Source organism: Ischnura elegans, chromosome 4 (assembly GCF_921293095.1).
Source record: "Ischnura elegans chromosome 4, ioIscEleg1.1, whole genome shotgun sequence".
NCBI lineage: Eukaryota > Metazoa > Arthropoda > Insecta > Odonata > Coenagrionidae > Ischnura > Ischnura elegans.
Genome location: NC_060249.1, coordinates 40,884,115 through 40,910,140, shown reverse-complemented (window position 1 = coordinate 40,910,140; position 26,026 = coordinate 40,884,115). Strand labels below are relative to the sequence as shown.

The following is a 26,026-nucleotide window of genomic DNA, read 5'->3' as shown; positions in this document are numbered from 1 at the left end:
TGTCTCAGTCACTATAATTGTAATTATTTCATCACCAAAAGATAACTCCAATGCCAAAAGTCCTCTTTACACCAATAGGCAATATTTTTTTCCAACTAAATCACACGTAAAGGTTAGAGGCGTGTCTTCACATCTGATCTCTTCCCAATTATTTTCTTGAAAATTCACAGAAAAATGAGATGGTAAAAATATGTGGTGATACTTCGTTAATCTAGGAGATTGTTGACGTAAGCCCAGACATAGGGAAACTCCAACCGTCGGTCACAAGCTGGATCAGGGAAAAACTCCACAAACAAGAAATCAGCACAAAAGAAAAAAAATTGCCAAAAATAATTTATGAGTTATTTTCGTTCAATATCTATTGGAAGTAGAGTATTCAAAATCAGAATTATTACAGAAAACAACTATGATAACTAATGATCCCATAGGAAACATTACCAAACTAAATACCAGCAGTATAATTTTTCTAAAATTGGCCATGTCCCACTGGCCGTCCGTCCAACAAGAGTGCCCAAGCAGAAGAGAGCTTGGCTATTCCACCACGAGACAGGATTGAGGGGAGAGGTTTTTCCAAGGAGCGGAGGAGTAGTGAGGGCGATGTTCTATCAGCTGCGTCACTGCCCCTGTTGACAGGCTGCTCCGCAAAACATCATCCCTGGGTTGGAGTGAACAGCATACAAGCCAGAATTTTCCCCTCAAACTTCTGGGTTGGAGACATCAGTCGAATCAGAGGGATATTCATTGGAACACAAGGAGGGGAGAGACATAGTGGGGTGAGGTGTTGGAGGGAGAGAGAGTTGTGATAGGACTATGGTAATACTTCTCACTCCAAACTGCATACTAGAGACTCATCACCCATTTCCCCTTGATTGCCAAGGAGTAAGTATTCCTCCGCAGTAGTCCTATATAAGTCTTGCATAGCAGGTAGGCTGGTTCGGTGCTGTTTCGGGGGCTGTTTCCGGAGACAGGATTTTCCGGAGACTGGAGTCTCCGAGCCTTTGTCGAAGGGCCTTTGTGTGAAAATCCTTTGCGCGAAAAGTCTTTAGCGGGAGAAGTTCTGCGGATGAATTTGGAGGAATTTCTGGGGGGGGGGGGGGGGGGAACACTAAAAAATGCCACTAATATTTGAACCTGGAGTCAGGGGAGTATCTAATTGAAACTTCCGAATTGGTATTGGAACATTCTGCACTCTTTTATTCCAGAGTGTCAAGCACAGGCTCATCAGACAACTCGAGAGCTAGAAGGTATGGTCAACTAAGGAGGGGATCAGATATGGAAGGGACCCAAGGCCGAAAAAAATAAAACCACCAAAGCAAATGTAGGTGTGAAAAAAACCCCAACCCTTAGCTTCAAACCTCGTAAATGAGATACCAGATGCTGGCAAGTCTTCGAGGTTCCGAGAACTATTAAGTGACAATGCCTGGACGGTCCAAACCTTCACTATCATTGCCACAATGAAAGAGAAAGGATAAGGCAGAAGAGCAGATGATAGTGAATCACAGAGGAAGGCATTCAGCAACCCCACATAGAACACATAATCACTAAGAAAGCACATAAATCGGAGCGTAAGTGGAAGACTATCTTCCATGAGCATTAGGGTTATGACTTTTTGACTTTTTCTTCAAAATTTGATTTCCTGTGCCACAAAAGGATGAACTTTTACCCAAAAATAACGTCAGAAGTCTTAGTTTTGTTATATTTTATAAAAAAGTCACCCCAACAAGAAATTCCTAATTAGAATTTCAGCCTTGTCAATCCCTGTTGTTTCCAGTCTTGTCAAACGTACTTCAAGAATCTCAATCTGTATGATGGAACTCTATAGAGTAGTTCTGATGTTTTTAACCCTTTAAGGTCCATAAGAAATGTAGCCATAATATTAAAACAAAAATTGCGTTTTTAGGCTAATATTGGTGCGTAGATTCCAAAAATATCAATTTTAAAGTGATATCTCTAATAGTTTATGAGATATCGTCTGGGACATATATGTCCCTATGGACGGTAAGGGTAAAATTCGTTCAAAATGAAAAAATCATGTGTGTTGATTAGGAAATGGTTTATTTTCATAATTTTGGGGAGTGAATTATGTTATCCTGTATTTTAAATAACGTCTTATTCTAAATCATAACATTTTATACTTATTGCAACATAAATTTCGTCCAAAAATTATTAAAAATAACAAATAAACAAAAAGAAAAACAGAATAAATGAGAATTCAGAAGCTTTTCAGGGCATCAATCAACATCCAACATATTAAAATTTCCATTATATTGTTCTTAGTAATGAGATTAAGAAAATTGTTTTATACATATTTTTGTTGATAGATAAACATGTCAAAAATACAAAAAAACATGATGCATCATTTTTGCGACTGTGTCCCCCTACACACAGTGGTAACTGATAAAACAATTTCTATCTGTTGTATAACACAAATAAACATGGCATATTCCACACATATTTGCTGTTCGATTTTCAATTTTATTTTTTGCGCATTCTGCGCACCTTTTCCGGCTTGGCATTTTCACCAATTTATGTTCAGGCTGTGGTGCAGGCATACTGTTCCTACTACTACGGACAGGGCCAGCCGGGACACCTCTCTTTCTATTAGAATAGTTTCCTATGAGGAACCTCGCAATGATTTGTCTGTATTGAAGAGGCGAAATTGCCTTATAATCAGGATTTGCGCCCTCATTAAGTTGCGTGTATAAACAATGTGCGTTATTCACTGCAATGTCCAATAGATCGAAAAATATTCTCAAGTAGAACTTAATTTTTGCTTTCCTGTCAATTTCATACGTAATTTTTTTTTGATCCATTAGATCGACCCCACCCATGAACTTGTTATATGCTATTATTATCTCCGGACAAGGAATTTGTATCTTTTCTGCAATTTTTTGTTGTCTCCTGGAGACAGTGCTCGACTTATTTGAATTAATGAAATTTGACAACATTATTACTGATCTGTTGTCCATCCATTTCACGCAAGTGACACCATTTGCTGATAGCATGTGGCTTTCTCCACGTTTTAATTCTTTATCTGGCTTGAGGTTTTTTGGCATATGTTTTCTGTCACTTCGAGCCGTGCCACATAGGTATATATTTTTTTCTAGTAATCTCAACTGAAGCAATGGTGAGTTGAAGAAATTGTCAATATATATTTCGCAGCACAAGTACTCAAGGGATTTACTCAGCAACGTTACAACTCCCTCTCCAAGACCATACTCTGGGTCAGTTTTTTTTCCTGTATACAAGTCAAATTGATACAAATAGCCAGAATTTGAATCACATCTGCACCACATCTTAAAACCCCACTTTATAGGTTTACTTTTAATATACTGCTTCATGATGTTGTGACCTTTGAAGCGTATCATATGCTCATCTATAGACTGCTGTTTAGATGGTTTCCGCGCGTTCTGGAAGCATTGATTGAAATGTTTAATCAGAGGCCGAACTTTGAAAGCTCGATCATAATTGGGGTGATTTCTGGGAAGCATATCCTCATTATTTGCTAAATGCAAAGCATTCCTAATGACTTCAAAACGCCTCCTGGACATTATATTGGCAATGTACGGCACTTGCATGTCAGGATCAGAGGACCAGTAGTCCCTAAAACTCGGAACCACATGATACCCCATCACGCAATTCATCCCCAAAAACGCGCTAATCTCTTCGGCAGTGGTATGAAAAGATATCCCCTTTTGTTTCATATAAAGTTCACTTTGTTGAACGATCAGAGCAACCAGTTCGTCAAAACCGCAAGCTTTCCTAAATACATCATAAGCACTGGGTTCTAAACTCAAGTCTACATCTAGGTTTACCGCTCCATATTCATAATCAATTTTTTTCATTTGGAAATGTGATTTACGGGGCTTCCAGGTGAATTTAATGTCTTTGCTTGGGATTATTTTTGAATGGCGTTTGCTTCGTTTTGCTTCAGGTGGGTCGTCAGGTGATGGCAAAGTTGAAATGATAGCAGGTGGGACAGAAGTCGGTATCAATTTTGATTTCACAGATGAGAATGGTTGCGGCGTAGAAGAGGGACCAGCAAGTGATAATTCTGGAATTGGGCGTTCGATGATTATTTCAACGCCCACGTTATCAGAATCTTCACCAAGGAAGCCTAAATCTTCTTCGTCAAGCGGAAGATTGTCTTCATCATCGCTCTCATCAGCAAGCAGAATATGCTCGATAGCATTGTCAGATACGGCGAATAAGCGATCAATTATCGGCATTCTATTCAGTTGGCTAACCACTGCAACGAAGCAGTCCACAAGCGTATTAGCACCGCAATTATTGTAAAATGTATGAACTACATTCGCAAAAGGGGATAAATACTTAAAGTATATTTACTCACCTTGTTACTCTCAGTATCAGGCCACAGCAACACGAAGAGAATCACTCAACCAGCAGATGCTGTTGCGTCGTAGGAAGGTATTCTATGCACAGAACTGCATCAAAACACAGCAGGGGGCAGACTAAAAGTCGAGAACCTTGACCGTCCCACTAGAGTGGGAGGAGAACTATTGGCACAGAAGAAAGGGGGGATTTGGCACCAGCAAAGCGGTATGGTGTACCTTTTCTTCAGAGGAACCCCAAGCCCCTGTTACAATGTACTTTTTTTACCCTCCCTCTATTTCTCGCTCTTTATACCAGGCCTAATGCGTTATTTGGTCGAATGTGTCTTTCCCAAACTACGTCATAGCGCTTACAAAGTAAGAAAAAACACGAGATTCACTGTATGCCTTCTAGAAGGCGAACACAGCCACAACCTCGAGGGTCTTTACCCCCGTTGGAATGGTGCAGAAGTTCTGCACCACGGAGGATAGTTGGGGTCAGCGCCGGCAAGTCAGTATAGCATACATCTATTTTTCTAAGGGGCAACGTCTAGACTTTTATCAATAGTAATACTATCTACGCCATGGCCGGCAACCAGGAGGTTCTGGGTTCGAGTCCCAGTCAGGCCGCATTTTTACCCTCTGATTTCTGGCTTTTTCCATCTACCACAGCACCGTTGTCCTTGTCCTTTTTCTATTCCATGTTCCTTTCCCTTTCTTTCCTTACCTGTGAATTTATATGTATATATACATATATATATATATATAATACAAGGCATTTCCCTTCTGCCAGCGAATATGATCCGAGAGGAGTTTATAATAATACATACCAGCGACAGTCGAAATACTTGAAAACAATACTTCTTATTTGGGACACAGCAAACAAGTTTCCATATCCAGAACAGTAAAAAATCAAAAATTAAAACCCTTCTCCATATGTGGAGCATTGTGTTCAACCTCAGTTACCGTTCAGGGGGTGCTAACATCGTTAGCCATTCAGTTACTATATACTAGTTTTCATGAAAGAATACCAAGTCTCGCTCCCTTATAATCCATAGGGGCTCCCTTATGGTCCATAGGGACATATATGTCCCATTGCATAAAAACACTAATTTTGTCAAAACAAAAGCACAAATGCGAAGTTTTTGGCTATAGTTCCACAGACCAGATACATATAAAGGATAAACCGAAAGTCCTTTTCCAATTCATCTCATCATTAATTTTTTATAAAATATCAAATTTCCGTTTCGTAAACAGCATTTCAAGTGAAAGTTTATAACAATGTGAAAAGTGCAATATCTAAAGGATCTCAAAAAAATAATATAAAACTTGAAGCCAAGATCCTATTCTTCAATAATTCCAATCCATACAATAATAGACCGTATCAATTGGATTTGAGAGAATTTCAAAAATTTGGGACGTATATGTCCCTTGGACGTTAAGGGGTTAAGACTCTCTGAAGTCTTCTATGACAGTATTGTAATTTATATTACTTAATAGAAGTGTCCAGAAAGTTTTAGAACATTCTCCAATTTTTAAGTATATGTATAACTGTATACATTTATGATCTTCTTATTAATTCTTATTCTTAATGTCTTATTTATTTGTTCCAAGTCTCCAACTGCAATTTGAAATCAGGCTTAATTATTTATAGTTTACTGAAAAGAAACTAGAAAAGCCACAATTCATTACCTATCAGCACTATGTTCTTGATCGAGTTCTTCACTTACTAATTGATAATGAAATTGAAGAAAAAGAGATCTCCCAACATTGAATATCCATATATTCTGGAACTATGAACTATTCCAGAAATGATTATGAACAGCTGAAAATGAAATTCAACATTGGCAAAGAAGAGATTGCTGAATCAGCAGGATGACATGAAATTTCTATTTGATTTAACTAGGGTTTTCCGTTTTTTTTTAAGAAACTAGCAGATTTCCTAAAGTAAAGTTTCAGAAAATACCTAATTTAAGTAATGCTAGGTGGAATGCCCTAGCAATACTTTTATACTCTTTATATACTCTTTCGTCATTTATTCTTTTACCAGAAAAAAGACCTTGCTACTCAAAACTTGTAGATTAATTTCCGACAATTTTTGAAAAACTGAGTTAAGCAGAGGGTTTTAAACTACTTTTAACATTTTTTATAATCTAAATAACTTCATTTGTCAAAGAGTTCTTTATAATTCATGATTTTTCAATATTTTGTTAGCCAAATGCCTCAATTTCGATTTTTAATAAAGATAAGTACATACATAATTGTGTTTTATATTTCGGAGGTGGAGGTTGGTCTGGCCCCCCGGACCTCCCCCCCTCGCTACGCCATTGCATAATGTTAATACATAAGTACTATAAAATTGCATCATTATAATTTAATTTGTATTCTAAATAAAAAACTGATACAAAATGATTTTTTCACCTTATACGGTATTGTGGTAAAAGTAGTTTTTTAGGTTGGGGGTGACCTTTTTTAAAAAGAAAATCGAAATAATTTCTTTTTCTTTAGTTTTGAACAAAAGTTCATCACTTTATAGCACAGGAACATGGGGTTACAAAAAAGTCATAACCCTAATGAGCATCCACCAGACGCCGCTCCTAGAGGAATCATCCTGCCATCAACTGGAAAAAATATTCCAGAAATAATTAAAATGCCCATGAAATTCAAAACATAATTTTTGGAAAATTGTCTCCAGGCATTTAGGTTGATGAGAAGAATCTTTCAGCCATACAGAAATTTTGAGACCGTAAGTATTAGAGACGGTAAGTTAAAGGAATTGAGGTGGAATGACCCAAATGTTTTAATATTGAGTTTGTTTCAGAAAAGTATTGGATGAATTGACTGAGATCATTTTCTGCATAAAATGATGCACTTTTTTGGCTTTCATTTGTCATAGTGGCCAATGCTTGTTCGCCATTTTCAGATTGAGCAGTACATGTATAACTAGAGATACGTGAAAATCACACTTTCATTTTTATTTTATCGCACTTTCAATAACAGTTTATCGCATTTTGTAGCGTCTATTTTTCATTTTCATAATGAGGTAGATGACGATAAATGTAGTGAAAGTTATATGACAAAATACAGAATATTTTAAATAATTATGTTGTACAACAATAAAAAATTAAGGAATAAGGCATATAGTGGCAGAGGTGTAGCTTGCCCGCACCCACTTGTAGTTTGCGGCCACGTAGAGTCCCAGCCAACTAGCAGCTGGCCAGTCGCTCACATGCTTTTTTAGCGGTGAGTGTCGGCGGAGCATTTAAACTGCGCTCCGCACAAAATCTACGAATTCTGCCGTCGAAAAGGCAAATTTACGTAAAAATATCATAAAAGTCCTGTCATCGCATCTATGTCGCATTTATTTGCGCACATAGCATCTATATCGCATTTGCGATTTTCACGCATCTCAATGTATAACATATTAAAGTGGACACGCTGCAATATCAGCCACCGTATCATATTTAGCATCATTAGGAGAGCTAGACTTAAATCCCTCATATTACGTAGAATTGCATAGTTCAGCTTTAGTCTGTTCATTGCCCTTACCAGTCTCACACTCTTGGACGCATTATCTATCCTTGCTTTACCAAACATTCATCTAGACAGTATTCGAGGTATACTACAGTTGAATCCCAAACGAATCCTTACTATGTACTAGAATAGTGACTCCATATCATGGGTAGGTTCCTCATATCACAGAATACTGTCAGGTGATGTTTTGATAGCCAACGACCTACACTGGCTGGGCAAGTTCAATAGGACCATTTATATCCATGATACTTATGTATATTAGATAAAATTAATTTAAGTAAAAGATGGAATAATCAGCTGATTTATTTATTACTAATTTATTTTCCTACTGCTCTAAATATACATCCCAGTTCTGACATACTCATTACATATGCAGAATAATCTTAAAACATTTGTGCTTAAAATACTTATTACTATCTTTAGATGAAAATAGCAATTTAATGCTTGATATTATTTTCAATGAAAAATTTTACTCTAAAATATTTTACAACCATTTTCCAATACGTATAGATAAAAGTTTTATGATCTCACAAATTTGATGGTTGATGAGTCCTTTATAGCCAAATCTATAAAAAAATCATAAAACATACCAAAAGCCACCAATAACTGACAATGAAGTTTTTTAAAATGCATAGATTTAACTGTTAACGAAGGGTACAGCAATTTTATAAAATTAATGTTTTCATCACATAAATACCAATAATCTGATAATTGCTTTTCATATATCAACTCCTCCCAATACAGTTGAATTTGAAATTACAAAATTATGATAGTATAATTCTTAATAAATGCTCTAATTATCTGAATACCACAAGTGAATAAATACTTAAAAGGCACTCTTCAAGTAGTAGTAAAAATAAAACAGTTCTCATCAGCACAAATAAACAGGTATGTGCTTAGAAATATCATCATCATGAAATATCATTCACGCAATTCCAACATTAATATTTTGCATAAAATTTTAATACAAAGTAATCCAAGGCAAAAGAGAGAAATGATTTTACTGACTTTTAGAGTTTAAGAAAATTGTAATTTATAATGGTACCCAAAATAACAACCCTTAACATCACTGAATGGGCAGCTACCAATACTTCTCTAAGTAGGATACCATTTTCTGAAAAGAAAAATAAAACATATGGAAATCAATGATGAAATGATGCACAAATAAATGCAATGATATGGTGCTAAAGTAAGTTTGCATGCACTAAAGGGGTTAGAGAGAAGGAATATTCACATCGTGTAAGGAAATGAACTAAGGCCATGACGATAATCTGCTGTAGATAGTACCACAAATAATAATAGCTGATAGGCAAATGACACAACTTAACATGAAAGCAACTAGTTTTTGAGGTTATAGGGATTTTTAATTTTCAATGCAGGTTGCAGAGGAAAGGCATAGTAGAATACACTCTCCCTGTACCGGGTATTCAACCAAAAAGGGAAAATCTATTTTACATGAAATAGCACAATAATATAACAGAAAGGAAGCTTGACCAAAAATTATGAATATATATTTTGCTAAAGCCATGATACTTACAGAGGGATCCACATTTGGCCCGCATCTTTCCACTGGATTGCCTTCCTTATCAATAATGAACTTGGTAAAATTCCATTTTATTGCACTAGAAAGTAAATGACATGATACTAGAGCAAAACTTAACATAAAATGTGTGTATTTGATATTCATGTACACACTAGTCCAGCAGTAGCTATTGGAAAATAATTTTCAGCAGCAGGGCACAATAAAGGTTATTACATATATGGTTAAAAAGTCTTTAACTGTAAGAAACAAACATGCATGAGTGTAGTGGTAACTGAAGGAAAAATGAAGAAGAAAAAATACAACCGATTCTCCTGCTGTCGGCATCAAAATGATATGCCGCTGTACTTCGCAAATTCATACCTGGGCTTGTGGGCATGCTATAATTATGATTAATACGTCATTAAAAAAAATTATTCTTAATTCCAATGTATTTTTTGTTTCATGAAAAAATCAAAACACCAGGGCAATTAGTGACTCCGCGCACCGCAAAAAGTTAGCCGTTTTGTCAACTTCATGAACTTTATAACTCAACCTAGGGAAAACTACAATGTCTACAGCATTAATCTTCCACAATAAGTTGCAAAAATTTATGCAAATCAAGAAGATGGCTTTTGAATATATTTTGAATGCATATTTTGTCATTAATTAATGAAAATGTTAAAACATAATATAGACCTCCAGTTTACCCCGAAATAAGAATTAAAACTGATAGAAACACTTTATAATTTATTGGTAATTTTTATACGATCTGTAACCTATAAAAATACTGATATTAGTGAATGTAAATAAATTATATTATGCCATGTTGCCAAATGCTGGGCCATTGCCAGTTCGCGTGAAGCAAGGCTGTTTGAATTGCACCAGGGAAGGCGTGCAAGTCCGTTGAACTGAACGCGCATCAAAGAAATACAATATAATGTACCTATTTCTTGTATATTTAAAGCATTTGCTTCTACATCATATTGACATTAAAACCATTCTTCAAGCAGTAACAATAATCCATCTCTTATTAAGGACTTTATGATACGTTATCCCTCCACCTTTAATGCTAATATACCAAACATTATCTGATAGTCTTCCATTCAAACAACACTGTATTATGCACACCAAGATAAATGATTGCTACTTCCTAAAACCACAGATTTTGGACAGTGACATGGGAACATAGCAATTAATATATACATTTATAGTAAAACTAAATAACAATTTTGATCTTGACTTGACCTAATGAGCCTGAAAATAAATAAAGTAAAATTTTTACTTTGAAATAATTTTAAACCTATATCAATCCTCATTGCTTTGACTGCAAGTGCTGCTCCTTTCATCCCCCAAGTCACCTAACAGATAATGGATTCCATAAAATCCTCCACCAAACGGTCCTTCATACAATAGTATAGTCTTCTATATGGTTAGCACCACACCAAGTTTCATCTCAATGATACACCATCCAGACGCTTGCAATCTTTTATTGGTTCGTAGGAAATACATTCATTGATCTATCACTCGTGGATTTTTCAATAGATTGTTTAATTTTCAGAATGAGAACCCCAGCCTTTATAGCCACCTCAGCATTTTACTGGGGGCTTACATTAGGAAAATCCTCTTTATCCGCCTTCAATCCATCCACTAAATTGATAATTGTCAGAAAATCTTTTTTGTGTTTACATCTATGCACTTTTGTCAAATTAATCCTTGGGTAAACTCGTCAAGCAAAATGTGCTATCGTCAGCAACTTTTTTTCGGCGGAGACACCTCATCGGCACCTTCTCTTCTTTCTTTCATAACGTTTCCTACTGTTTTCCCACTGACACCTGCACCAATGCCATATTTAACACCACTTTTTAGGCGCCAATGACCAAAGGGCATGACTACCCACTCTCCAAAAACTTCTTAATATTGGCCATTGTAACTCTCTCTCGTCTTCTCAAGTTCTTTGGTCTTTCTCTTTCACAATTTTCCTCCTTGGATCTTTTCGTTCTAAGATTTGCAGTTGAAGGGCACTTTTCTTTGTGGGATGCATCTTCCTCACACTGAATTTTCCGCTGAAATGGAAGAGCCTAGCAGGAAATTATTTTCGACAGCGACGATGGTTTTGGAAGGAGAGCAAGATAAAGGTTGAAAATGTAGATCGACGCAAATTCCAAAATTAAAGATCTTCCTAGCAAACGGAAAAGAAAGGTGAAAGCATATGAGCACTGTATTTGGGAGTAAAAGAAAGAATAGCCACACGCTGGGCGCTAAGGGAAGCGAGGAGAGTGGCTCAAGGGGGGGTTAATGAGTACGAATCATCAAAGTCGTGCGTAATGGGTTCGAAGGCAAGCAAGGGTTGAAAACCTGAACAACCTTTCTGAAGTATTTTTAAGGATTTTGTGCCCTCCTATTGTCTCCTCTTTGCATTGTCCCCCTGAAGAAGAAGATTTCCTCCAGGAAGATTTGAACCCGGGGAAGGGTAGGGGGGGAAGGCATGTATGGGTTTCACGGTAGTGAGGCAGTGAAACATCGAAACTGTGCACTTGGGTTCCAAAGGAGGACAGAAATAGCATTTTCAGACTGCTCTAAGGATTGAAAAGGTAGATTTGCAACCGTTATTTACATTAACTCTATCTTCCGGTTTGATCGGAATTAGCGACGAAAAATTCTTTAACTTTAGTAAAGGGGGCCACTTTACAAAAAGGACGAATTAAGTAATAAGCACGTTAAGCATTTATGATTGCATTATTTAAAAGTTTGATTCATTGAAAGTCGCAAAGCTTCCTGAAGCTCGAAGAAAAATGTTTCAGTCACAGTCCTCTCCATTATTCTTCTTGAATTCCGCGTGCAGACTTAGCAATGCAGCATTTGTTCACTCCGGCATATTTTATTAATGTCCATTTATAATTTATGCTCCATGTAAATCAAGTATTATCAGATCATAGAAAAATCACAAATAAATTAAGTGCTTCTATCAGTTTTTATTCTTATTTCGGGGTAAACTCTATGACAAGATAATGTTTAAACAGTTTAATTAATTAACGACAAAATACGCCTTCAAAAAATACGCAAAAGCCATTTTCTTGAACTACATAAATTTATGCAACTTATTGTGGAAGATGAATGCTGTAGACATAGTAGTTTTCCCTAGGTTGAGTTATAAAGTTCATGAAGTTGACAAAACCCATTCCATTCCCTTGAGGTAGGTACTAGCCTGTCCTTCCATTATCGTCTCAATTCAAACAGGAGAATTGATACTAGAAGTAAGAAACATAGAATGGTTTAACCCATATGGGTAAGCAGAAATCAATTTCCTTGGTATTTGGAATCAAACTAAACAAAATCACAATCAAACTTCACACAACATTTGCTTTATAGATTTTAGGCGATTAAATAATTTCAACAAAGTATCCAAAGTTCCATTAGGCTGGGGTCCACCCTTGGTAAAAGGGTCGGGAGGTAGGTACATGGGTTATTAACCTGCTCTGCTCCTTCTAGCAGAAAAAAGGCTACGGTCTCCATAGCAAATTTTACTGCACAGCATGGAAGACTAGCAATCTGGTTATTGCAGTGCAGCTAGAATATAATAATAATAATAATGATTTTATTCCCGTTGGTTAGCAAGTAACATAGAAAATGTCAAAAGGAGAAAAAAACAAAAGTGATACATAAAGATAATGATACATTATAGCAAACGGCATTGGTTAAATAGCAGAAAAAAACACCACAGGACTCAGTAAAAAAACAAAAATGTACAATAGGCTCAAGTATGACAACAGTCACAATTAGATACCATGAATTCAGAAACATAATAATATGCCTTTACAAGGAGTAAATTCATTACACGGTTTTTGAACAGTGGCAGAGAGGTAAGTAGTTTAAAGTCAGACGGTAATTTTTTATAGATTATTAAGGCTTAATGATGAGGACTATGTAGAGAAAGGGAAGTAGAGGCTTGGGATAGGTGGATGTCAGTACTACAGAAGATTCCGGTTAATGTGTCCACCGGTTATCGGGGGCAGCTGCATAATTGGGGCAGATCTTGCAGAACAGAAACCAATCATAGAATATCCTAGAGTTTTCTCTGCTTAACTGGTTCAGCATGCTGCTTTATTGGGCTATGAGTCGGAGACATTGGCTACACCCGTGATGAAATTAAAAAATTTTCGTAGTGTTTTTGTAACATTTAGTCCTCTTTTCACAAGGGTACCTATTTCTGCCTTATTCTTAAAGCTCTTGTAGTCTGTCAGAGGATTCGGATTCAGTTTCCTGACCACGAGACCTCATTCAACGCAATGTTGTTTTTAAGAGGAGAGGACTCTTCTGGCAGCAGTTGGGCAGCAGATGATAGAATCAACCCGGGATAATGATAAAGATAAGAAGTGGCGACACTCATGCTGAGGGTTCACGATACGAGCATGTACAAGCCAAATTATAGAGATTACTGGCTGATGTCAAGCAGAGGAGACTGGTTGAGATAAACAATGCTGCTTACCAAGAGCTTTTTGTTTGCGACATCTTGCACAAAATTCAACTGACTCATGCGGTCTCTCCCCTCTCCCACTTTCCACTGCCTATACAACTGAGCAATCGCCATTAGAAGATTACAATGCTTCTTCGTTCCTTTTTCTTTTTTCCATCCCCATCTCAGCAGTTGACGCATGCCCAGAAGTCATTTTTCTCTCCACTCGGAACTAGTCAACTTAGAACGAACAGTCTAAAACCAAGGTCTGTGGTGCGTATGTTTGGTGGGATTTATCTTCTGTTCTACGATCTAAGGGAACCCTGAATAAGTGATATTGTTTTAGTGCCAAGAGTTCAATAACACTCCGTTTCTAGAGTAAAATGCCGCATAAGGACCTTTTACTTGCTGAAAAAATTGCTGTACTGGAAAAAATTAAAGATCATCCCCAATCCTGTCATCGCTGCATGGCTGATATAACTGGCGTGCCAAAATCGACGATAGCTTGGTTATTGCGGCAACAGGATAAGCTGAGAGAAGAATGGAGCCACAATGGAAAGCAAGCACCACCCCTAAAATGCAAACGTCAAGGTAAGGATCCAGATGTTGAGGACCCCTTAAAGCAATGGTTTTCGATTGTGAGCGAACGAGGGGCTTGCGTTAGCAGTCCAATGTTAAAAACAAAGTCGGAGGAACTACCTTTGAAACTTGGCCATGACCATTTTACGGCAACAGATGGTTGGCTGTCTAGATGGAAGACCAGAAATGAAATAGAATTTAAGAGAGCTCACAGAGAAAAAAATAGTGCTGATTTTGTGAGTGCAGAGGAGTGGAAATTGAACGATCAGCCCAAGTTACTCCAGAAGTTTTCGGCTGATGACATTTACAACGCTGATGAAACGGGACTGTATTACTGAGCAACACCAAATGGCTCTCTTTGTTACAGTTCTGTCGGACTAACAGGCTACAAAAAGGCAATGGATCGCATCACTGTTTTGTGCTGTTAGAATATTTCGGGAACTGATGAAAAAAACTCTTCTAGTCATTGGGAAAAGTGCTAAGCCTCAATGCTTTAAAGGGCTTAGAATAAACAGTTTACCAGTGCAGTACCACGCCAATAGCAAACGCATGGATGACTGCGAGCCTCTTTACTCAATGGTTGACCACTTGTGATATGGAATTCGCATGAAAATCAAGAAAGATTCTTCTTGTACTTGATAATCGTATGGCGCATCCCAATTACTCAAGCGAGCTAAAAAATAGGTATTCAGTTGGAATTTCTGCCCCCAAACACAACATCCTTGGCGCAACCAATGGATATGGGGATCATTAAAAATTTGAAAACACTTTACCGTGGGAAATTAGTATATTACATTCTAGAATCTATAGAAGACAACCTATCGACATCCACCGCCAAAGAAGTAAGTTCAAAGGTGAACATTCTGCAGGCGATAATGTTTCTACCTGAAAGCTGGCGCGATGTCACCTGTCAAACAATTCAAAATTGTTTTTATCATTGCTGTTTCAAACATTCCAACACAGTTGTCAACATTCCAGCAGAACCTGAAAGTGAATTCAACTTGAAACTGCACCAAGTAACAAGCCACGAAGAGTTCGATAATATCGACCGCAATTTGGACTGCTATGGCACCAATGAAAGCTGTGAAGATGATATTGTTGAAACCATATTATGCAGGCAGCAAGGTGAAGCAGAAGGTGAGGATAGTGATGGAGATGAAATCGCACCTGAGCGTAGCCAAGCTACATCTCAAGATGCAAGGAGGTTCTTTGAGAGGTTAAGACTCTTCTTTATGCAAGAGGGCAACGAAGGTAGCCCAATGTCGTCATTGGATGTCTGTGCCGACTTTGTTCATGAGACGAGGATGACGAGAATGCAGCAGGGTACATTAGACAAATTCATCGGACGAGGAGATAAGATTTGAACAGTAAGCACTTGCATGTTTATAAGTAAAAGAAATATTTAGGAAACACATATTCTTAACTAATTAAACGTGAATATTTCTTTAATGGAAATCAGTAAAAGAAAATCATCCAGCGTCGCCTGAGGCTCTGAAAAATATTTTTAGCTAAGATTTTAAAAAATATTGAAAAATGTTAATAAATAAACTATTCTTGCAGATTTATCAAGCAAATGATTAGTTTAATACATTTCATTTGAATTATAAACATTCTTTAGCCTTCTTTCTATCATTTAAACGTTTTTTATGCCATGTATGGCCTAATTGCGACAGCCGCTTAATTGGGGCAAGGTGTGCCTGTCCCGATGTGTCCCAATTAACCGGAATCTACTGTGTTTCGTGAGTGGTAAGGGTACACATCATTGTGAGAGGAGAATATCTGGGGTTTTGTTTAACAAATAAGGCACAATAGACACAAAACATGGCTCTGGGGGGAAGGGTTGCTTCACAAAGATATATCTAAGATATAATAATTCACATATTGCAAGAATATTTACAATGATTAGTACACTTAAGATAACATAAACTGATTTCCTTGGTTTTTGGGATCACACTAAACAAAATTACATTAAAAAATCACACAGAATTAGCTTTATAGATTTCGGCCGATTGAAAACTAGCAACAAACTACCCTAATTTTCATTCATCTGCTTGTTATTATCTTTTATCTTATAATTCAATAGAAACTACAATTGAAGCACCAACTGAATTTCCCCATTACTAAACAATAATTTTCTATCACAACATCTACTAAACAGGATCAGACTTTGGCTAAACAGACAGATCTTTGGCTTGACATGACTTTTTTCAGATCCGGATCAGATCCTTGATTGTAGGTGTAGGATCTTTGCATATTATCAGATCCAAATGCATATTTAATTTCCTGCTCTAAAACGATGTCATTATTCAAGTTTCTTCTTAGTACGTACAATAAAAAATATTTCCATACCGTGGAAGACATTTATATCCATATATTAAATTAAATTGCAACTACACAATCTGCAACACAATTAACTATGTTTAGAACAACATAGACATTACGTGCAGTGAGTTGGGAGAACTATAACAGAACAAGATGACCGTTCAGCTACATAAGTGGTGGGCAACAGAAGCATATTAAGGAGAGGTGGACAGGAAGGAGCACATTCCCATCGTCTTTCGAGTAACGAGGCTACAATCGAGGGAGTCAAGGGATGAACGCACTAAAGAACAAATATCACATCAACACTTTCACTATCACTGAATGGCTGCAAGAATTTCTTACTTAATTAAACACTGTGGGGATTTATCAAAGGTTAAATAATACTGGTGTTAATAAATTTTTTCTCCACAACCAACAACTTAACCACATGCATTTACACATGAAGCGATAATGGCATCGGCATTGTTGTTTGCATTTGCTATCTTCCATACGTAGCTAGCAGTACCATGCCTTCTATTTTCCCTGCCTGTTGAGAACCTGTTCACTGTTTTCTGTTCATACCCTGTTGTGTAAAACAGAAGATCAACTAGCCCCTGCCTATTGAGAAACTATTCAGTGTTACCTGTTCATTCCCTGACCTGAAACATACAACCAATTGGCTCCTGCCTGTTAAGAGTTTGTTCACTATCGTCCCTCAAATGCTTGTTGCCTGCCAGTTATGGAACAAGCTACAAACAGAGTACTAACTAATTTAAGTATACTGGAACTAGCCATGGTGGTAACTTTACGGAGTCACCCACAATGCAAAAATTGTCCTAAAATCCACAGAGAAAAAAAATCATTCGCCTTGACCGGGATTCGAACCCAGATCCCTCAATTTCCGGTAGAGTGCTTTAGGCAAGGCATGATTCTGCCCCGTGGAAATTTGAGGATAATACCAGACAAGGTGGTATGGACTACTGAGCATACGCTGCAACAAGCAGTCCTAATAGTGCGCACAGCACCACAGCCGGAGAGCAAAGCCCAAACTTTGAACACATAGAGGTGTTCACTCTTGACGAATTTAAGCATACCGGGACAAGCCACGGTGATAACTTTAAAGAGTCACCCATAATGCACAAATAGTCCTCAAATTTCCACAAGAGAGAATGACACCTCAGTAGCTTAACTGGCTAAAAAACTCAACCGGAAATCGAGGGATTCAGGATCGAATCCTGGTCAAGGCAAATGATTTTTTTCTCAGTGATTTTTTGCAATATTTGTACAATGATTTTTTGCACAAGAGTACTCACTGTTGAAGGCTGTTCCCAAGTTGTTTCCATATGTGTGTTGCATGAGATTATTCGTAGGCTGTTCATACTCTGTCCACTAAATCTCAAACAGGTACTCAATAGGGTTCAAACTCTTGAAAGACATTAATGTCAATCAAACTTAAAATAGATTTTCAGAACGAGAATTAGAGCTATGTAAAATCTGCACCAATTTTGGAAGGTTATTCGGGAATCCCACCGGGTCAGGTTCTTCAATTCCATATCAGCCAATGTTTTGATGAATGAGCTGTCCATCATCATCAGGTTGCCCAATTAATCCATTATGGAAGTTATGGTCATTGAAAATACTGAACACGTTCTTTCACAACAATTCCCTCCAAAAAACCTTTGAAGGAGGGCCAATTTCTTCCATGATTCAATACGTTAGGAAAGCCTACAATCATTCTTCTGCACCTACTTTCTCATCAAATGATCGCCCAGTTTTTTTAAATCAAAAGCAATATCAAAATAAAGTGTCTAAGTCACATCCCAAATTAATTTCCACCTATGCTCTTACTAATGCTTTGACTTCTCAAGATGACTAGGTAAATCAAAAATTGATCCCAATGTAACCCTTTCTCTTGTTTGCTCACAATTTGTGTCACCTTCTCTTCTCCTTTCCCAAACCACATCCATGAAAACATTGATTGTTCTGCATTCCTAAAAGTCCTCAGCATTAATCTTTTTCAGAACTGGGATGAAAACCACTTAAACTACATACAGCATACTCCCGATTATCTGCGCTAATGATGTGGGAGACAGCACGAATAAACGGAAAACACGGATAAGCCAAACTTTCACTTAAATGTCTTGCAATGTTCTTAATTTGCCTAAAACAAACAATATATTATTACTAATGCAGGTATTCTGTTATTTTAGAGTGCTTCTCGGACTCAATGAGAGCTTTCTTCGCCAGTGTGCGATCTTTTTAGCGGCGATAACAAGGTTTCACTCGTATTATTACGGTTCCATATATGAACTGGTTACGAAAACCACGCATCCACGGCTGCATGATCGCGGATACAGAAAAGTGGTTTGCACGAATGCTTCAAAACCACTGCTCGATGTCGTAAACTACACTTTCAGGCACAACGCCACATAGTCGCGTCTCGCACAAGTAGCCAGGGTTGCAACTGCTGTGGGACGTGTATCCGTGATCACGGAGCATGGTCCAGCACTGCGAGGCTTGGAAAACTGGAACATGGTACTCCCATGAATGCAGCTACCACGCGATTGCTTCCGTTTTACAAAGGGGATTCTAACAGAAATAATAAGCCCGGTTATCCTCGCATTAATGCTATAATATTGATGATTTTGCGTCCGATTTTTTTTTTTTATACAGATCGTGGAAAAATTGAGTGAGAGTGAAAATCATGCACGCATAATCCGCAACATGGATATGCCGCAGCATGATAATTGTGAGTGTTTTCTACGTATATACTCTTTTGCTGTATTCCCTCTTCAATTCAGGGTTCCCACTCCACCTAAAAAATGAAATTCACGTTTTTTTCCAGGTTTTCACAATTTTTTTTTTTTTTTTCAATGTTTCACGGTTTTTTCAGGTTTTCACGATCTCAATGTCGTCAAATTCACGGTCCACTAATAAGCCAACATTAAGACAATCACCGGCCCTATATTAACTAAAAATTAACTTATGCGACAGATACCGTGAATGTAAACACAGCAATGAAAAGTGATATTTGTTATGACGTCACCTATCATTTGCAAAATTCAGGGCCGACTAAAGGCCCAACCCAACTGCGCTCTTGCCTGGATGCTGAATTCCATGACCTCCTTTAATATGCGAATGCCCTTAGGACCTTCTTCCATCTGGACACCGGTAGTCCTTTTTTAATTCCTCGCCGAGAGATTATTTCTTGCGCACGTTGTTATTACTGCACAGTAACCATATTTCCCTTACCCAATCTTTCTGAGATTGCGGAAAATATTTAATTAAAATTTTTTATACAATGGAATAAACCAAAAAAACAATATCATATAATAATAATGCACTTGGTTTGAAATATATAAAGACAAAATAAATACCTGCTGAAACACCTTATTTTCACTTTCACTATATTATTCACATAAACTCAAACGAGGTGAGTGCAATCTATTGAGAGCTATTGCCATAAATTGACTGCTTATACAAATGTTTCCTTTAGTAGAATTCCAATGGCAAACTCAAATTCCGAAGCATATGGCATGTGCCCTCATTTCTTGTGGTAACCGAACTTCGAGTTATAATTTATCAGATGATTTTCGTAAATGGTTTATTCTGGGTCCATTAGAAACGCAAGTTATTTCATTCTTCCTTTTTCCAATACAAGTCCATCCCAAGCTATCACTGAAATTGAAACGCTTAGACAAAATAACAGACTTCCGCCATCAAAATGGAAAACATTGGCCAATGTGTCGTCATATAGTAAGGACTAATGACTACACTTCGAATATTTGTGTGTGGATAAATGCGTAGACTAAGAGTCTGCACGTGCCTGACTTTGATACATAATTAATATACCAAATTTGATCAGTAAATCGTAGTATTGTTATCAAGATTGAGATATTTTTAAGGTTTCATGATGAAATTCAATGCTTATTCACGGTTGAGTGGGAATCCTGTCAATCATACGATAAGTACTATAAAGCTCTCCTTCCTTTTCTTCAAAAGGGTTCAGGAATACCAAAGTGAGATCCATCCAAATGGCTTTTGCATATTGTCATTATATTTCACAGAAATTTTCCTTTTCCAGTGCCCAGTGTATCTGGCATACAATTACATCAGCAGGACTGTCTTTGCCTACTGACATGTTTCCTTATCTGTTTATTATGTAATTACAGTTGAATTTAAAACACATAAATAAAAACTTACTTCATTAAAAGACCTCCTTGCTTCTCTTTGAGGAATTTCCATAGAGGATGTGTATTATCTCCATTCACATTGATTTTCTCGAACATATCAAAGGTCACATTCCGTTCTGCAGCAAAGCACACAATTTCTTCAGGCTTTCCTGGTTCCTAAAGCATGAAAGACAGAAACTACTACATTGAGGAAAGAGACAGCCATTGACATACAGAACTTAAGTTTTTATTCAGTTTCCAATCATTTCTGGTGCCCTCATATAATAATGGAAAGGGTATAAACAGCACACATACATTCTCTGAAGAGGAGAAGTTTTAAAATTTAATAAAAAATTTATTGCTGACTAGGCAATGTCATGGATTTTTTTTTCAAAATAGGAAAGTCAAGAAATTTCCCAAAAACACTATGAGAGTTTACCAGAATGGTAAAATATTTTATGCAAGACAAGATAATTGAATATACTTACTTGAGAAACAAGAGAGAACAGCATTAGAATTGAACAAATGAAAATAGCAAACATAATACACTAAAGCACAACTTGGGGGAGAATACACTACGAGCACTTAATTTCTAACGTTTTCCAAAACAAAAGTCCTAGCCAAAAAGCAAGCTCTCTCTGAGCAATCTTAGCTAAGGTTTGTAACCTTGATTTGTTTACTTTAAGAGGAGTCAGTAAGCACAATAAGTAAGGCACTCTGAGAAATGTCCTCTTATCATTGCTGAAGTGCCATGCCATGCGGTGAGTTGTAGCTACTTAAGTCTTCGCTTTATCCTAGACTTGCGGACTGGAATCCTCCCAATGCCGAACTCGCTATTTTGTGCTTCCTCATTGTTCCACTCTTTCCCTAGGAGATCTTCCCCACCCTTGCCCTTCACACTATGAATTTAATTTGAAATTATTAAAAGAATATTGCGATTGCTAATTAAAGTTGCATTCCAATGTTAAGTATCTTTGAGTTCAGTCGCTACTTTCAAAATAATTTAATGTTGTCCAACATTTACTGCTAGATAAACTCATTCAGAGACCTCCTAGCATTGAAAGAACACTTCCCTATGAGCACAGGTGATAATAGATAATAAATGAAGTACATATAATGTGTATGAGATCAGACTTGGCAAAAATTATTTCAAATTCATTAATTTACTTAAATTCATGAAGTTACTTCAAGAACTCAAGCCTCAAGAACTGGAACCATGCGCCACCATACAGCATAGCTTAAGGAAGGGCTGGATGCTATTATCCAACATTCCCGCATAGTCAGCAATGAGAACTAGTTTCTGGCCAAAAGATATGTAATGGAAACCATACTACAGCAGTATGGGTTTGACAGGACCGCCATCTTGAAATCATTTTATAAAATCTGGACAAAAAAATAATACATAATGGTATGAATGCAGTAATTGGAGCTCTCCTGATGTAGATAGACCTTCATCTAAGAAAGCCTCTTCAATTCGTCCATAACGTAACGGATAAATAGGAAAAATTCTCCACCGATATGAAATAAATAAGAGCCAATAGTAAGTGCCAATTTAAAAACAAGTAACTGCTCGAGGAAAAAGGCAACATCATTTCAATTGGAAGGAGCATGTGAGACAATTTGCAAAACCTTCAACAAGAAATAACTATTCAATAAGAAGAACGCAAGCGCACATTTCTACTTGGACAGCCTTCAATGTCAGCGGAAATGGAACCTGCAACTGACAGTCTTCCAAAACAACAGTAATGGTGAAGATGAAAGACTTCAACCACAGGCCAATTCGAGAGGTGTTGGAGATAATTAGAAGAAAACTTCAATAGGGACTATGGCCCCAAAATCATCCACACACAAAAAACCTGCTTTGAAGTTAAATAAAATAATGATTAAGAGTCAATGTCACATAATTTGTGAAATACTAAATATAGTTGTTTTTTATCTACTAGTTTCCCAATGAAGTCCCAAGCCCTAAGGATGACAAATATAATTGTCGAAATGTTGACCAAGAACTAAATACAAACATTTATTGATCATATTTCAAGGTAAAATAAAATAATTCTGTTAAATAAAGTGTTAATTCTTTCTATTAATACCCTTCTAACTCTCTTCTTACGTGAAGCAATATGTAACACCATTCACTCGAAAGCTACCTCGTTCTTGCCCATGAACAAGATAATGAAAAACTGCATCCAGTACAAATTAACGACAATTACATCATAATCAAAGATGATATACATACAAGTTTAGCTAATTATTAAAATTAATCTTAATTCAAATACCAACAAACATCAAGGAAGAAGTAATAAGAACTTAAAATACATCACACAATAATACATAATAAAAGAGAATACAATTTTTTTTCAACTACACACCTGTCCTGCAAATTGATTGCAAGGGAAAGCAAGAATCCGAAGACCTTTACTCTCACCATATTTATCATATAATTCCTGAAGCTCCTTGTAATTGGTGGCCGTCAGTCCACACTGAGATGCCACATTGACTATGATAGCCACATGCCCCCTGAAAAAGTAGAAATCATTGGTAGTAATTATAAAACCTGAAGAATGAAAACAAATGACTACCCCTAAAAGTATTTTTTTAAAGAAACAGGCAACTAAATCTCATGCACTGATCTTCTTCTTATTATTAAAAACACATTTGTTTAAACACAACACATACACAAAAGTTTTCTGATAAGGATAAATAAGAATAATTCTATGATTTTTCATCATATCACAACTTTAATCAGAAATTATACAGTAAAATGTATATAGTGCTTAGCTGAAATGGCCACAATGAGAAAGGCATGAAGATATTTTTTTTTGTAATAGCAAAAGGTTACCCTCAACCTATTTTAACCCTTTTAGTCTCAGCGGGCCGATCCATCGGCCCAGGGGTTATGTGCGAAGAGTTCCAAGGGCTGACTTATCGGCCGGTTTTTTTACACTCACGCCTTTTATTTTTTTGTGTTTCATGTAGCTTTGGTAACTATTTTTAGTATCTGTCATGCTTTAACATGCCTGTAAGGTTTGGGAGCAGGTAAAAAAAATTCTGAAAATGCATATTAGGCTTTATGTAAATTTTTAAGTGCAAAACTACACATTTGCCAGAAAAAGCCCTGGCATTCTTCAGCATAGTGGGTAAAATAGGCTGACTCTAAAAGGGTTATGCACTATAAATAAGAATTCTAATTATCTCGCTAATTTCTCACACACAAATTGGATGAGTAATGATAAAGTCCTATGACCTAGTTAAAATGATAACCAAGACGAGGAATCCTACTGTTGTAATGAATGTCAAAGGCAGATTCAGGTGGAGCAAAATTGTGTCATTAAATTTTAACCATGGATAGCGGATTCCAAACAAAAGTAGGAACCAAAAGTTCTAATGATGTTTCGGTCAAAAACGCACAATTTTTAAACAACAGCAACTTCAAGCCAAGTGCTCCAATTGGCCATGATCTTGCACTGTTGCCAAATGCTCTGGACAAACTCATGATTATGAATGCTTTGCCTGCTGGAGATCGCAATGCAACCAAGGCATCCAGCAACAAGGCAAGCTCAAACCCCATCTGAGCTCTTGGCTCAGAGTTTATGTAGTTTAAAAATGTTGTGTTTTCGACCAAAACATTATTAGTAATTTTGGTTCCTACTGGCATCAGCTATCCAGGGTTAAAATTTTGTGACAATTTTTCTTCACCCTCTATAATGGACGTGAAAGAGACAAATTTAAGAAGACTAGGTAAGTAGCTTACCAATAGTAGGAACTGTTACTTTGCTTTACAAGAACCCATTCAGACTGGCCCATTGGAGACAAACCTGGCCCCTTCAGAAAGGAACCCCTCAGTCAATCAAACTCTTTTATATAAGGTGCCTACCTGCACATGAGCCACTGGTGGCAGCAGAGCATTCTTATCATCATACACTGCTCAGTTCCTCATATGGTCTGAATTTTAACCTTGCTCATGCAATTAGACCAACCATGTATATCTAAACCATGTATATCTACAGAGCTAAGAACAGTGAATTGAAAAGATTAACTCCAATGGCTGAGGTATAAAACAATTAAACGTGTTGGTTTACAGGTACATACAGGATAATTTGCAGCAATGACCAACTCCAGCTTCTCAGCTGAAAGCACTTCAGTAGCACACACACTACGAAGGAAAATTTTCAAGGGTTGATGGGGCCGCATTGAGGTTGCCTTTATTAAAACACCACTCACACACAAACCAAGAATTATGTAAATCTGAAGAGATTCTATTGAAGAAGAAAAAAGAAGAGAGCAGCATCAAACGAACCTTCAGATTACTGACCATTGATGATAATGTCTGATTTAAAAACCCTTAGCGAGAAATAGTTAAGGTAAATGAAAATATCACAAAAGATTTATACTTTATTTTGCAGAAAACTAGTTGCACCTCATCAGTTATTCACCATTGGTTTAGCAGAAATACTAATAAATAAAATAATTAGTTTCCCAAGTAGCACAAACTAGTCCAAGGGGAAGCAGTTGATACTTTGAGACCTTTTGGTCGAGTTTGACAGCAACAAGATGGCTACCATTGCCTTTTGATCTCTCCTACTTCAATTGCTGATTGGAGTTGCATATTTATCAAGGGTATTCATTATAATTTAGGGCTATTATGATTAATCAGTCCCTTGAATAATAAAATTCAGTTGGCAGGACAAATTTTTGACAAAATATGCTTCCTAGATTAAATAGGCTTCAAAGTGATAAAGAGAACATTCTCCACCTGACCCATGAGAAGTCAAAGATTTTAGATGATGATAACCACGGTAAATCTAATTCTGGGTTGGTGGGTAGCCTTCCTCAAGCACAGGACTGCATACTAGCTTGCAGCCAATTGGAGTGGTTGGCTCCAAGTTTCTGTAGTTTGAAAATGGTGTGCTTTCCACCTTAACATCATTAGTAATTTTGGTTCCTATTCACATGTGGCATCAGCTATCCAGGGTTAAAATTTTGCGACAAAATTTTTCTCCACCCTGTGTAACGAAAATGCCTTTGAAATTCATTACAGTACAACCTTATCCCATGCAATGATATTTTTTTCACTCACTTCACAAGTTCACTCTTCATTACACTAACTTTCAAATATTTTTCCTGAGGTGTGGTA

The 26,026-nt window shown here is 37.0% G+C and overlaps 2 protein-coding genes across 5 annotated transcripts in view; both read right to left on the bottom strand.

The window, feature by feature from the left end:
* Positions 1–1,193: 1,193 nt before the first annotated feature.
* LOC124158121 (piggyBac transposable element-derived protein 3-like) lies at positions 1,194–4,229 on the bottom strand. The gene is made up of 2 exons (XM_046533303.1): positions 3,185–4,229; positions 1,194–1,237 (listed from the first exon to the last, which is right to left on the bottom strand). Exons 1-2 carry the CDS (start codon positions 4,227–4,229, stop codon positions 1,194–1,196), a joined length of 1,089 nt encoding a protein of 362 aa, XP_046389259.1.
* Positions 4,230–8,155: 3,926 nt separating this feature from the next.
* Positions 8,156–26,026, bottom strand: part of LOC124157339 (phospholipid hydroperoxide glutathione peroxidase) — a 28,155-nt gene continuing 10,284 nt past the window's right edge. For all 4 annotated transcript variants that reach the window (XM_046531981.1, XM_046531980.1, XM_046531979.1 and 1 more), the window contains 4 exons: positions 23,262–23,409; positions 20,924–21,069; positions 9,403–9,487; positions 8,156–8,979 (listed from right to left, as the gene is read on the bottom strand). In XM_046531981.1, the coding sequence (XP_046387937.1) occupies positions 8,947–8,979; positions 9,403–9,487; positions 20,924–21,069; positions 23,262–23,409 (412 nt within the window). In that variant the 3' untranslated portion in view covers positions 8,156–8,946. The remainder of the gene's footprint in view (positions 8,980–9,402; positions 9,488–20,923; positions 21,070–23,261; positions 23,410–26,026) is intronic.

Coding starts and splice junctions, on each gene's coding strand:
- LOC124158121 (XM_046533303.1), bottom strand. CDS start 4,229: ATGCCGATAATTGATCGCTTATTCGCCGTATCTGACAATGCTATCGAG. Junction 1,238..3,184: donor GGGAGTTGTAACGTTGCTGA/GTAAATCCCTTG, acceptor CATACCTTCTAG/CTCTCGAGTTGTCTGATGAG.